The sequence below is a fragment of the Oreochromis niloticus genome, linkage group LG19 (assembly GCF_001858045.2).
Source record: "Oreochromis niloticus isolate F11D_XX linkage group LG19, O_niloticus_UMD_NMBU, whole genome shotgun sequence".
Taxonomy (NCBI): Eukaryota; Metazoa; Chordata; class Actinopteri; order Cichliformes; family Cichlidae; genus Oreochromis; species Oreochromis niloticus.
In genome coordinates this window covers 19,766,961-19,781,293 of record NC_031983.2, presented here as the reverse complement: position 1 = coordinate 19,781,293, position 14,333 = coordinate 19,766,961, and the positions used below count along the sequence as shown (strand labels likewise).

Below are 14,333 nucleotides of genomic sequence, written 5' to 3'. Positions count from 1 at the left end.
ACAGTGTTGTTAAGTAAAGATGCTAAAACATATAAGGATAAGATGCTTTTATGTACAGCGGATTATACTAGTCCTGATATTGAAAACCAAGTTACTGAAAAACAAGAAGCTTTTCTTTATGAGGTGCATTTTCCACTACAAATGGAAGAGGATGGGTGGATGGATGGATGGATGGATGGATTAACAAAGAATTTTCCTTTGTTTGAATATGAAGTTTGGTTTGCTGGTCTGAGTAAGCATGCAGTTTAGTTTAGTCTTGGGCTGCAGTTGTTGTGGTTGGCATTTTATTTAAATGGCCAAATCAATCATTTGAAAAATCATTATTGTTTGCAACATAATTTACTTAAATTTACCTCTTCTCTCAGTTGTTCTACATGCATTTTCCAACTTTTTCACCAAAATGAATCATGATCTGTGCTGCTGTCATAGGAGATGACAAACAGTTTTACAAATTGACACAAAATAAGAATAAGGGGCTTTGATTTTTAAAATTATTCCCTCAGTTTGTTTGGTCGATCCGTCAAAAAGAACAGTCACCCCATTTTGAATTTCCAGCTTATACAATAGTTCATCAACCACTGACCTGGAGGGATGATGCCAAGTCCTTCATCATGTGACCATCTAAAGGCTGATTGGAGATCAGTTTGGTATCAGTTTGCTGTCTCCATCACAGCACGGCCATCCAAGCGGAACAAACGTAGTCGATTTAGGCTGTTATCGCTCAAACACACCTGGCCTAGTGGCATCACAGCTCCATGTGGATTTGTGTGTGAGTGACAGATGTTTTGCTTTCATATGCGGTCAAAATAGCTCCACAGGATTGAAAAAGGAAGAAAAATGTGTTATGGACATACTCAAGAAAGTAAAGATACTTTCCTGTCTAATTTAGATGAATAATTTATTCAGTTTAAATTCATTATCCAGTATTCTCAGTATTATGACTGAATAACTAGCAGCGGTATATCCTCATTTTACATGCACATCCAGGCACACCTCAGTGAACTACCTCCTGTGGTTTGAAGAAGGTTCTACATGCATTAGCAGAAGCAACGTTCTGCTCATGTCATATTTTCCTGTCAGATTCAAAACTGAATGGTATTTTGTTAGCATTACCGTTCAGCTCAGTCATGCTCATGTTCAACCTGCTTTTCATAGGTCACTAGGCTGAGCTGTGAGGCATGAAAGAGAACAAAACCCAAGAAACATACAAAGGAAAAATGGGCAACAAATTTAGAGGAAGGAAGTGAAAAATAATGAAAGGCATAAAGAGGAGATTGTGAGAAGTTAAGCGGGTAAGTTAATGAGAGAGAGAGAGTCACAGGGATAAAAGACAGTGAGGCGGAGAATGAGAGAGCGAGAAACTGTAGATCTAGGTCAGAAAAGCAAAGCAGTCAACACATGAGTGGAGGAAGGGATGAACAAGCCTCTCGGGCTCAGCGCTTGTCTTTCTGAATGGGACAGATCAGAGAGAGAGTGGGCCATCCCTCTGAGAAAGAGAGAGGAAGAAAGCTAAAAACATCATTTTAATACTGTGTGAAATTCTTTTTCCAATATTTATCATCGTAAGGGCTGCAGCTGCTGATTATCAAAGCTCAAAAAAGCTTAATTCAGAACCAATGGATGTCGCATGGGAGCACCAGCACCCCAAACCAAAACAAACGGACATTTTAGCCCCTCCCCACCCTTCCCTCGCTTGCCCTCATGTTTCATTTACAACTAAAGAATGTGTGTAATCCAGAGTCTCCAAAAGAAATCCAGCCACAACAATTAGACTGCAATATGGTACAGTAGGCCAAACGAGACTACTGGTTTACTCTCTTTTCTACATTCATTTCAACACGTGAAAGTAATTTTGTCAGGACCAGCATTGTAAACAGAATGTTGCTCCGACGGCATCAGTCACAGTGAAGTCAGACACCACATAAAAAGAGGAGCTGGGGTGGAGGTGGGTTGCATAATGGTTTGCAGATGTGCAACAACCGTAGGCAGACTAAAGCATGTTGCGTGCCGTTTAAGAGATTTGCTAGGTGGATATGTTGGTATCACCTGAAACATCAACTGACGTGGGCTTGCATCAAGATCAACTGATGCCCTGGAATTACATTTGAGCTTGAAGTAGTGGCCTGCTTAAACGAATGCTATGCTTCACAATACATAATGAAAGGGTATCTCGCATAAACTACATTCACATGACAGCTTCAAGAACAACACATCAAATACTCGATAATTACATTTTTTTGTCTTCTGTGTTTTATGCACGCAACCAGAAATGCAAAACCAATAATCTGTGGTTTTACATTGTACTGGCTAATATGTCGCTAATATGCTACTAAGTAATTAACCCACAGACATGTTGGACTGATTATTGATTTTTACACATCTTAGGAATATCTTTTATGTCTAATAGCCAAGCTAACTGTTCCCTCCATTTCAAGTTGTTAAATTAAGTTAGCCTGGCTCCGAGCTCTAATTCTAAATTTAATGTACGGGCATGAGAGTGGCACACATCTTCTCATCAAATCTTTGGCAAGAAAGCAAATAAGTAATATATCATAATGTTGAAATATTGCTTTAACCCATCTCTCTCAGAAGTTCCCAGAACTTAAGATACTTTAATTGCATGTGTGGTGCAACTAGCAGTTAAAAACCCAAAATATATAAAACAGAAAAGAAAAAAAAAAAGATGAAGGAGAGGAATTGGCAACTATTTATATACCTGCCATGTTGTTGATGAAACAGCCAATTAACTAATGGTTTTATTACTTTACCTTTGTTTTTCCCTATTCTTTAGATAATGTTATTCACACATCGTCATGTTACCTAATTTGGTAATACTATTATAGCCCAGCCTATTTCTGAATTGGCAAATAAATGAACGGGAGAGGACAAAGACAGAGCAGGAGATGAAGATGAACAGGCCGTGCTAATTCTTTTCTGTTGGTCCTTTCACACTAGGTCATTTAATAAGGCTGGATGGCATTACTGCTGCAGGAAAAAGGAGAAGTGGAGGGAGGGAGGCTGTCAAGGTGGCTCGGAGTAATGAATCTTTATCCAGCTCTGATGATATCCATGTCCACTATGTATTTGACACGTTCTCTCTCTTGCCCTCTTAGCCACTCCGTAACTCCCTCAATCATTCTCTCTCCCGCACTCACCATGTCTTTGTGTGCACATGTGTGGGTGTTTGCAAGAGTTTTTCTGTCAGTGTGAGTAGTAGAAAAAAGGGAGCTCTTATTATACTTTCTGTGTGTGTGTGTGTGTGTGTGTGTGAGAGAGAGAGTTTCTGGTTTGTAAGTGGCTGTAATTCCTTTGTTGGTCTTCAACAAAGCCAGTCCTTGTGCTTGTGGAATTGGGGCAGTCTGATCCTAATGAGAAATCCCTGGTCAATCTTTCCAGCTCTTTTACTCTCACAGAATCTGAACTGCATATTTATATACGTGTGTGTGTGTGTGTGTGTGTGTGTGTGTGTGTGTGTGAAAGCGAGAGAAAGAGGCCGATCACAGTGTTCAACTATCCAGTGGTGCCTAGTTTGCATTGTGTGGTGCTGAATTGTGACACAATGAATTATCATATTCAAATCCCAACTTTCTTTTCAGCAATAAATCAGCAAGTTTAAAAGAGTTTTTTCCAGTCCCAGAAGAGTTGTGTAATAAAAAATTCAACTCGTGGAATTAATATTCCCTCGTTCAGGGACCTCAGCTGATAGCATATAATAATGTTAACAATATTGGCTGTCATCTTGTGGGATCCCATAAAATGTACCAGCGTTTTGTTGCCACATATAGCTCTTAATATCGCTTTCTTAAATGGAAACATACTGCGGTGCCCTTTGAAGTGGTGACAGAAATGATCTGTGAATGATTATATATTATATTATAAAACACTGATATACTTTCATCCTTAGATCAGTCTTCAGCAGAAATTTATTTGGATTCCACCTAAACATCAGTCGACCTATTGAGTAACACAACTTTATTTATATGCCTTTTGTTGACCATCACCATTATTTCACTGTTGAATATCATCCAAATCTCATTCAAACATCCAAAGCTCTCAAGATTTTAATCAGGTAAAGTGAGTTTTGGCGAGCCAGTGGATGCAAAGATCTGCTAAAACAACACGAAAATACAATGTGAAGCAGTGAGAGTGACTAATGACCAATAACAGGGTGCAGAGACTGTAAAATCACTCTTGCAAATGAACTGCAAAGCAATGCAAGCACCAACTTTAAGCTATAATTTGGCACTACTCTTACCAAAGCATTGCTAGCCTGTGTATTGGCTACAGCTTGTTATCAGAATGACCCTTCGATTAAAGCCCTCAGGAGGTGCTTTAGAGCCAGGCCCTGAATGCCATCTGGTTTATAACAATTCTACCAGCAGAACAGTCCTGCCCTTGTTTTGTGTGTGTGTGTGTGTGTGTGTGTGTGTGTGTGTGTGTGTGTGTTTGGGCCAGTGCTGCTAGGCATTTGTGCAGACAATAACATTCTAATCAGCTGAGTTAAGATAAGTGAAAGTAATAGCCATCAGTGGTTTTAGCATCTTTAGCCCTGTTAGCTTCATTAGTTAATCACAGCCACAGATGCTCTGTTGCAAACAAACCACTTGGGCCTTTCATTTGCCCCTCAGCTTCCAATCTCCTGTTTTCTTGCCTCATAGCTCCCCCAGGCATCTGCCTAGCCTTGATATTCGGCAACATTCAAGGTCTGCTGATTGGTAGTCTTTATTTCTCTCAGAAACAGATTCGTGTTGTTGACCATTATTTGCAATTCCCATGGCTAGAGTGACAGCAAGGATGATTTATGAGCATCACTGATGTGTCTTTCCATTTCTTTCGCTTCAACTTCCCACACTGCACTGTTAAAAGATAATAAATATGCTAGACCTGCAAATTATAATGTGCAAATTCCTTCCTATTATATGGATTTGTTTTTCACAGATTTCATCGAGATACACCATGCTGATTGTATCTTTACAGAAATGACTGATTTTCCTTTAAACAGTGTTATTTCTTGTTTAATCTAAATGTTTTAAGTTCAGTGTGATGACTGAAAGCAAATGAGGAAGCAAATGTGCTAATGTGCTGCGTTCTTGGAAAAAGTTGCATTAAATGAACATTCACATTTCTGCCTTTTTTCTCGCCCTTACTTCCTTTGCTTCTTCCACCAGGGCTGCCATGTTAAGACGGGGCAGTTGGCAGCAATCAAGGTCATGGATGTCACAGGGGTAAGACACACATACATGCACTTTGGCATTTGCTCACACACCCACACGTACCCACGCACAGAATATCATCTCAAGTCATTATACCAGTGTTGGGCATGTCATCTAATTATGAGCGATGAGTCAGTGCGAGTGTGTGTATGTGCACGTGTGTTCATCTGATGTGGCAGAGAGGAAATGAGGACAGGCCTATTGCCATGGTAATATTAGCTGGAAGTATTAGGACAGCAGTGTGGTCTCAGGCGTGTCTGTAAAGCAGGAGGGAATCTCAGCTATATTTAGAGAGCCTCCCTGTCAGCACTTAGCTGCCAGCAAAACAATAAAGCACTGCAGGAATTAAGCAACAATGGAAGTGATAAATGAATGAATCAGTCAATAAAAGCCTGAATGAATGATTAAGGAAAAAGGGTGCAAGGTATATGAAGGTGAACGAAGGAGTAAAAAAGGGAAAAGAACAGATGTTAAAAATAAAGCATGAAGAAATGACTAAAACTATATGAATGGCTGCATATGTGTAAATCTGTGGCAATAAATGAATGACTGTGTTAATTACTAATGACAATTAAATGGAGGCAAACACCAAATTGATAACTTAATGATCTGCCATTTAAAAAAAAATCAGCTTAGTGAAACAAATTTCTTTGGTTTTTTTTCACCAGTGAGCACTAAATGGAATTAATCAAGGCACAATTTTCTGACATTGTAAATAATAAAAAAGTAAATAAGTGACACATTCTTATAAACAATTGGCTTTGTGGCAGTAGCTCCCTGAAATGAAAGTAATTAAAAGTTAATGCTGTTATTGTGGATAATTTAGGGCCCAGCTGTGTGCTTTGCAACAACACTTTTCAGACTTTTAATGGATTCAAAATGCAAATCCACCAGCAGCTTCACTCTTTTTCCTCTGTCAGTATCACATTGAGATATTTGATGGGTCGCAAATGGAGTCTGTGGTCTAATTGCTTTTAATTTTTCTGTGTGGTAAAAGGATGAGGAAGAGGAGATTAAGGCAGAAATTAACATGCTGAAGAAGTACAGTCACCATCGGAACATTGCTACCTACTACGGAGCTTTCATCAAGAAAAATCCCCCCGGCATAGATGACCAGCTATGGGTACGGCATTATTTGAGTGTGTTTGTGCATTGCTTTGTTTTTTCTGTGTGTTTGGATGGTCATTCATGTGTGCATCACAGGAGGAGAGGATGGCAGGACTGGAAAAAGTCACATTCCATTTCTTGCTTTTCTGTTATATGAATGCATGCACTCATGCGTGCAGTGAACGTGGGTTTGTGTGAACTGGAAATGCATATATGGTATATATACTTAATGTATCAGTGAAAGCTATAAAGTAGCTAAATCAATGTGAGGCTGGCTGGCTGCTGCTGCGATAAATCATGTGTTAACTCCATCTAAGGGAGCTCTCTCATCTTTGATCCCTCAGCATTCATCACACAACAGTTGGAGCAGACACACACAAACATATGTAGATACACAAAGCAGCCAAATGTATTGCCTGCATAATTCTCCCTGACTCAACATCTGCCCGTTTTTCCTCGAGTATGTTAGTGATCATAACAGTATCTTAGTGGGCTTTCACATGTGTCATCCTCATGCATTCCTGAGTGTGTCCCTTTGTGTGTCTGAATACATGGGGACAGCCATGAAGAGAGGAGTTCTGTTGTCTGTTCAGTCCAGCATGATGATGATGATGATGATGAGGACGATGAGGCTTGAAGCGCAGCCAGAACTGACCAACTGAACTTTTGCCTGCTGCTCTCCACAGATGTAGAGAGGAGAGGAGAGAATAGACACATTGTGTTTGGGTCAAGAGATGGACTTGATTCATTCATGTGATCTCATGACCCCATCGAGTCAGTTTATGCCTGTAGTTTCTGCAGTCTGTGTGGGGTGTGTGTTTGTAAGGAGTGACAGAGACAGAAAGTCTGCAGCACTGTTGTCTGTTTTTGTCAGTGTGTGTGAGCTACATGTGTACTGCTCTTTCTATTACTAGAGCTGGTAAAGTGGGACTTGTGTGTATTGCAATCATGGATCTTTGATTGTATGCACATGTGTTAGTACTATAAATGTTATATGAACACACCAAAGAGAGTGTCACCAAGGTTTTCTTACTTTCCAGCCAAAAATTAGATTCCTTAATCTCCACATGCACAGAATTACTTGGCTTTCCTACAGTTTCCTTCCAACAGGCTTGGAACTATTGATGCATATTTATTAATGACCTGACTGTATAATATTGGCTCTCTCATACTTTGATAATAAGGAAAAAAGAAAAGCTTTGTTGCTCAGTTAAGCAGAATACAAAGGAAAAGATTACATTCATAAGTAAACAATTGGTATTGGAGGTTGCTTTATGATAGTTACTGGGTTAGAAAAGATATAGACAAAGTCGCTTGCTTCCAGTCAATAATTGACCTTGTATCTGCGTATGTGTGCATGTAGCTGGTCATGGAGTTCTGTGGAGCTGGCTCAGTGACTGACTTGATCAAGAACACCAAGGGCAACTCTCTGAAAGAGGAATGGACTGCGTACATCTGCAGAGAGATTCTCAGGGTAAGTAACCTTGTTGGCAACTTTCTCTTTCAGAGAAATGAAATATTATTTTTCGGGATTCTCTGATTTTGTTTATTTTCTTTGTTCTCAAAGACTGACGCAAGAGCAGCGTGAGCCTGCTGTCAGTCACTAAAAACCGCATCCATCTGTCACTATAATGGAAAATCAGAGAGTAATTTCAAAAGGGCTGATTCTTGAAAGGGCATAACTGGGAAAAAAACACATTGTCTTAAAACTCATAAAGTACGCACGAGGTATATGCGACAATCCTTGGTTCAAAACCTTTATACTTCTTTTAAATGACTGTGTGTTAAATTATCGATGCCCAGCCTGTTCTTTGAAAGCAATCAGACGCTGATTGGTTTCTATGATGTCTCTGTTATGAACTGATCTTCTTGGGAAATTGTACCCATTCTACCACATCTTATCTCTGCTATCTGTTATGGTACGTTTTAGCTGCCGAGGGCTGATGTCTCCAACAGAAAACAACAGTATCACTGCATCTTGTCAGTTAAGCACAGTGCTGCTCTGAACAATGATTTCTTTTTATTCACTTTTTTCTTTCTTTCTTTTTTTTTCCAACCCTCATTTCTCGCCTCATGTTGTGTTTTCTGTTTTCCCTCTTTCTGCTGCCTCTGCCCTGTCACATTTTTTTCTGTTTCTCCTTCTTTCATCCCTCTGTGCTTTTAACATTTTTTTCCGCAGTTTCTACCAATTTCTCCATCTTACAGCTTGATTTCAAATCAATGCAACAATGCAACTTTTTTAAAGCTTCGCTTCAAGTACAGATCACGTTTAGTTCCACAGCTCTAACCCAAGAGCTGATAGTCTTGCTCAAGGACACTTCCTTTTGGAAATGAGCGTTTTATGTAATGTCACGATTTGGCTCATTGCTACAGAGCTTTCCTTCACTTTGTGTCTCTCATTGTCTGCAGGGTCTGACTCATCTCCATCAGCACAAGGTCATCCACAGAGACATCAAGGGACAGAACGTCCTGCTGACTGAGAATGCAGAGGTCAAGCTAGGTCAGTCTGTCATCTAACTCCACTTCACAAAACTGCTTCAGGATTGGGAGGGCAGTATGGAGTATAAAGTTTCAGATGGTTCAGATGTATATATGTGTGTGTGTGTGTGGCTTTCCTGCTTCTTTTCTGCTGAATGCCAAACTACTCAACCGTTTGTAGCTCTGCCACTGTCCATGATGCAAACTGCTGAAGACATGATTAGCAAATCATGTCTCTCTTATTAAAACCAATGAAGATGGGATTTGTGTGTGCATTCGTAAACTGGGCTAGCTATTGTAGGGTAGGTTCTCTCTTTCAATGAATTTAGTAAAGCTCACTGGTTTTGTCTGTGTGTGTATTTGTGTCATGGCTTTCTAGTGGACTTTGGGGTTTCAGCCCAGTTGGACAGAACAGTAGGAAGGAGAAACACATTTATTGGGACACCATATTGGATGGCGCCAGAGGTTATTGCCTGTGACGAGAACCCTGAGGCCACATATGACTTCAAGGTGATTTTTCAATCTCCTTTCCTCTGAAGATTCGTAAACCCACTAAGGATTTCGATGACTTGTGCTATTTATGTTTCTTTTGCAGAGTGATTTATGGTCACTGGGAATCACAGCAATAGAGATGGCTGAAGGAGCACCACGTACGTACCCAAAGAATAACCTACGTCTCTGTTCCACATCGTTTCTTAGTGCTTCCACAGTAGATCTCTAGAATCAGGAGTCAGATCATTATTCAGTCCAGGATACTCCAACCCATTTTAAGTCATAATTTTAACGAAGGCAAAGGAGTGGATATAAAATTATGGGTCACATTGTTGGGCTGCTGTCCAGAGTTTGGTCTGTTATGCGTTATTTTTCTCCTTGAGGTATTTGAACACAGTTGTTATCATTAAGGTGACAGGTCTTGTATCCACCCTTCAATTAATTTTGGTTCAGTAAAAAATAACATATATAACTGATCACAATCTGCAGAAAGGACCTAATTTTGTTTTGATATAGTTGAGAGATTATTAGCATGCTGGCTCTGACTATATGCCATGATAATGTTTAATACAATTACCTAAAAGCATTCGCAATCTCCCTTATTTTAAACCTTTAGCACTCTGTGATATGCATCCAATGAGAGCCCTCTTCCTCATTCCACGCAACCCTGCCCCCAGACTAAAGTCAAAGAAGTGGTGAGTGTGTATCACATAATTGCAGTTCATGTTTGCAGATAATTCAGAGCAGTAGTGGCAGTGGCAGAGAAACAGCGAAAGGTTTTTTAAATTTTTGCTGAGACGTGTGTGTACGTGTGCTCAGGTCAAAGAAGTTCCAGTCATTCATAGAGAGCTGTCTAGTAAAGAGCCACGGCCAGAGACCCAGCACAGAGCAGCTCCTCAAACACCCATTCATCAAGGACCTCCCCAATGAGAGGCAAATTCGCATCCAGCTTAAAGATCACATCGACCGCACCAAGAAGAAGAGAGGAGAGAGGGGTGAGCGACAAACTGTGTTGTAGCTGTGTGCATGTTTGGATTCGTCATCACATGTAGTTAAAGATGCATTGATATATGGCTGCAGGCAGACAATAAAGTGAAAATTATGCTTACAGTAATTGGAGTGACATACTAGGATATTAAAATATTTTCTCTGAATTATGCCACACTGTGACTCATCCCTCCAAGCTGTAGTTTCTGTTTATTTGGACACACCTGTGCTTTCTAGTATAATTCTTGGCACATGCTCCAAATATATTTCAGCACAAGTAGTTAAGAACAGTAAACATTTGGTTATCTTGCTTTATTTTTAATTGAGCGTAACATTACTTCAGGCATAACTAAAAGTCAGACTTAACCCACCATCTTAGTTCATCAGCTGATGACAACATGTCAATGCCAGCACACTTACACTGATAGCTTAGCTGATACATCCTATAATCCTATTGGCAAATCTTTTAAATAACACACTATTTAACTTGTTTTAGCCTGGATACAGTCATGTTTGCCGCTACAAGCTGCTTTGCAGCCTGGCCTCCCTCTGATTCTACATTTTAATAAATGCAGTGAACCACATGTTGGTTGAAACTGACAGCCCTGCTAAAGCGAGTCTCACTACTGGTTTCCATATATGTGGGAAGGGTGGGGTGGCTTCAAAACAGAGTTATTAGGATCAAATATAAACTACTAGAGATGGAAATAGCAATCTTTCTTTGACCAAAGTTGTTCTAAGTGAAATGTAAAGCAGCAGTGTAGTGCGTCCACATGGACTTATTACATGTCTATTATGCCTATAGCGATTTTTACAGTAAAAAGAAATCAGGCTCATTTGACTGCAGCACAATGAACACCGCCACTAATATAGACAAGTAATAGCAAGATTTAAGCATATTAAATCTTTCCAGCTGAAAAACAGCAAGCACACAGATTTAGTATATGACTGAGATACTTTCTCAAAGATATGCAGTCACATTATGAATAATGTTCACTTTAAGGATGAGCTGTTAAACACTTTCAGACAAATACACAAATTCTCACATATGCCGTTGCTTTCATGGTTTTCAACAAGGCAGAAAATAAAAGTGACAGACTTCCATTAAACTCCATTATGACACAAACACACACTGGCGAGTGTCGGAGTGATAGACTGGCACTCGCATAAAGTACTGCACCAGAAAGAACGACATTAACCGCTTCAGGAAACAACACACTGCAGGGCGGACGTCGGGATGATGTATCGAAATATCTTGTCATTGTAGAGGCTGTGACTTCTCCAGCTGTCACTTTGTCACATTCAGAGGACCATTCCATGTTCATGCGTCTGAGGAAGAGCTGGGCCTTTTATATGACTGCTGTTTTTTAAGGCCCTTTTTGACTGAAGGAGCTCTGAGCTAATGTTCTCCACCCCACCACACACAGTAAAATTACAATTTATACTCTTATTCAGTGGCTACAAGAAATTGCCTTGAAGTGACGATGATCTGGGAATGGCAAAAACGTGAGCAATTTTTTACGAACAGAGGTAGTTAAAGTGAAAAATTCAGAACGTGAAGTGGCTTTGCTCTGTGCTGCTTATTACCTTACTAAGGTTTTATTGTTTTTACTCTTTGCCGCTTCTTTTTTATTCATTCTTACTTGCCTCTCTCTATCTCCCTGCCCACCAGATGAAACAGAATACGAGTATAGTGGCAGTGAAGAGGAGGATGAAGACAGAGACAGTTGTGAACCGAGGTCGGTGTTTTTACAAATGTGCAGATATGAACATTAACATGTTCTGCCCAACTTCACCCAACATATACTTGGTCTTTTTAACTATTACTTTTTCACTGTCCACCTTTCCAGCTCCATCATCAACATCCCCGGGGAGTCAACCCTGAGGCGAGACTTCCTGCGCTTACAGCTCGCCAATAAGGAGCGTTCAGAGGCCCAACGGCGGCAACAGCTGGAGCAACAGCAGAATGAGGAGCACAAGCGCTTACTGTTGGCTGAGAGACAGAAACGCATCGAAGAGCAAAAGGAACAGAGGAGGCGGCTGGAAGAAGTAAGAGAGAATGAAGTGAAGGCAAAGCTTTGAAAGTATACTGTAGCTTTTCAAACAACCGATTGCTTCACATACACATACATAAAATGTTCAAACTACAAAATATAGTAGGTCATAAACCAACAAAAAAAGGAGAAGAAGAAAAAAACAATCCAAAATTCATAGGAAAGTCTAAGGAATGTTAGCTTTTAATTGTTCTTGTTTGCATCATCTGTTAATCAGACACTGTTAGTCAGTGTCCAGTTTAATTACAGAGTTAATGTCTAAAACAGAATGCAAAAACCTATTTGGATATTTGCATATAAATAGCAATAATCAATGCTTATCAGTACCCATCACCATCACTGGGGTTCTCCCAAACAGGATTTCAAAGGGACTTAAAATGATTGAAGGCCAGTCTCTTTGTAATATTTAATGGCTTCTGTTTCTGGGGCTTCTCTTGTTTCATGGCTCCTCCACTAGCTGGATGAAAGAACAATGATGTGTTAAGTCCAAGCCTAGCTGTTTGATAGCTATACTTACAAACTGTGAACAATTATCAACTTTTGTGGGAGTTACTCATCTGGGAACAACCTCTATCAACAATGCTTTTGCTATGACATCTTTGTTTCATGTTGCGAAGGCCTCCACCTAGATATAACGTGTCAACCATAATAAGACAATATTTCTTCCCAACACTTGGAGCGAGCTTTATGAAATCAGTCGTGACAGGTTCAAATAGTGTGGCTCTGGGTGTGCCACTTGGAGCGGGTTTAATGAATGCATTGCTGGGGCGTGCGTGCAAATATTGAAATTTTGAAGTTACGCTACAAACTGAATGAGTACACAAAAATGGCAAAAATGCTATTCATTAAATCAAATATGAATATAAAACTACTTGTAAGTGGTGCAAAATAGAGTAATGGGTTTAATTACAACCGTTTGAGCCCCATCTCAGCTGAATTACATTTATCTACAGAAAATATGTAAGCATGTTACCATCAATAACCTAGTTTACATATTAGCAATACATCTGACAAATTCATGTAAATGTTTCTAAATTAACAGTCACCACAAATTAACATCACTACTATGTAAATATCTTTTCTAATTGAACCATTTCCAATAATGTTTATGTTCTCTATAAAACAGTTTATTATCTATAGGAAAGAATATTTGGTTCCACATATTTAAATTTGCAAAACACAATTTTGGTAGAGAAAGAACGACATTTCTACACACACTTACACACATACACGGACACACTCAGAGCTTGTTCCCCAATGTCCCTTTCTTAGTTCCAGAGAGCAGGCTTACAGAAGGAAATCCTTAGCCCATAATCTGTGTGCTCTCTGTGGGTTCCCCCAAGGATTTGCCTTCCAATGCACCTCTAAGCACCATGACTAGACTTAACTTACATGAACCCACCACTTCAAGGGTGTCTGTGTCTTTGTATGCGTGACAAAATACACACATTATTTACACATGTGTTTGTATACTCATTTCCTGTGTTATTATCCTAGAAGGTGTAACACGTACCAAAAAAAGCATACCAAACAAACATGATTTCCTGATTTGTGTTCACTGTGATGATCCTTAATCTTTGTGCGTTCCTGCTTTCCTGACAACAGCAACAGCAGCGTGAGCGTGAGCTGAGGAAACAGCAAGAGAGGGAACAGAGAAGACGTTATGAGGAAATGGAGCAGCTCCGCAGAGAAGAGGAGAGGAGACATGCAGAAAGAGAACAGGTCCATACTTGTATTGCAAAACTTGTATTTGTGGTGCGACAACAGGATGCAACAGATATATGAACCACGGTGTTGGGAGTTAGTGTAGAATTCCTCAAACTAATTATACATTGGTATAATACAGTTACATAATAGGAAAGGACATTTCTTTCTTTATTTGTACATTTGTAATGCTGTTTTAAATTAATCTTTATTTTTAATCTGGCTTCATCAGTTGCTAATATAAAATTATAATGATTGCTGGATATAGAAGCTCAATGTTTGAGTCGTAAATCAAAAT

General features: G+C 39.6%; 1 protein-coding gene across 10 annotated transcripts in view; it reads left to right on the top strand.

Moving 5' to 3' along the window:
- tnika (TRAF2 and NCK interacting kinase a) overlaps positions 1 to 14,333 on the top strand; it is a 60,819-nt gene that overhangs the window by 21,880 nt on the left and 24,606 nt on the right. For all 10 annotated transcript variants that reach the window (XM_019348850.2, XM_025900726.1, XM_019348848.2 and 7 more), the window contains exons 3-13: positions 5,169 to 5,225; positions 6,211 to 6,336; positions 7,684 to 7,794; positions 8,730 to 8,820; positions 9,178 to 9,308; positions 9,394 to 9,448; positions 9,907 to 9,985; positions 10,110 to 10,285; positions 11,950 to 12,016; positions 12,128 to 12,326; positions 13,937 to 14,053. In XM_019348850.2, coding sequence (XP_019204395.1) covers positions 5,169 to 5,225; positions 6,211 to 6,336; positions 7,684 to 7,794; positions 8,730 to 8,820; positions 9,178 to 9,308; positions 9,394 to 9,448; positions 9,907 to 9,985; positions 10,110 to 10,285; positions 11,950 to 12,016; positions 12,128 to 12,326; positions 13,937 to 14,053 — 1,209 coding nt within the window. The remainder of the gene's footprint in view (positions 1 to 5,168; positions 5,226 to 6,210; positions 6,337 to 7,683; positions 7,795 to 8,729; positions 8,821 to 9,177; positions 9,309 to 9,393; positions 9,449 to 9,906; positions 9,986 to 10,109; positions 10,286 to 11,949; positions 12,017 to 12,127; positions 12,327 to 13,936; positions 14,054 to 14,333) is intronic.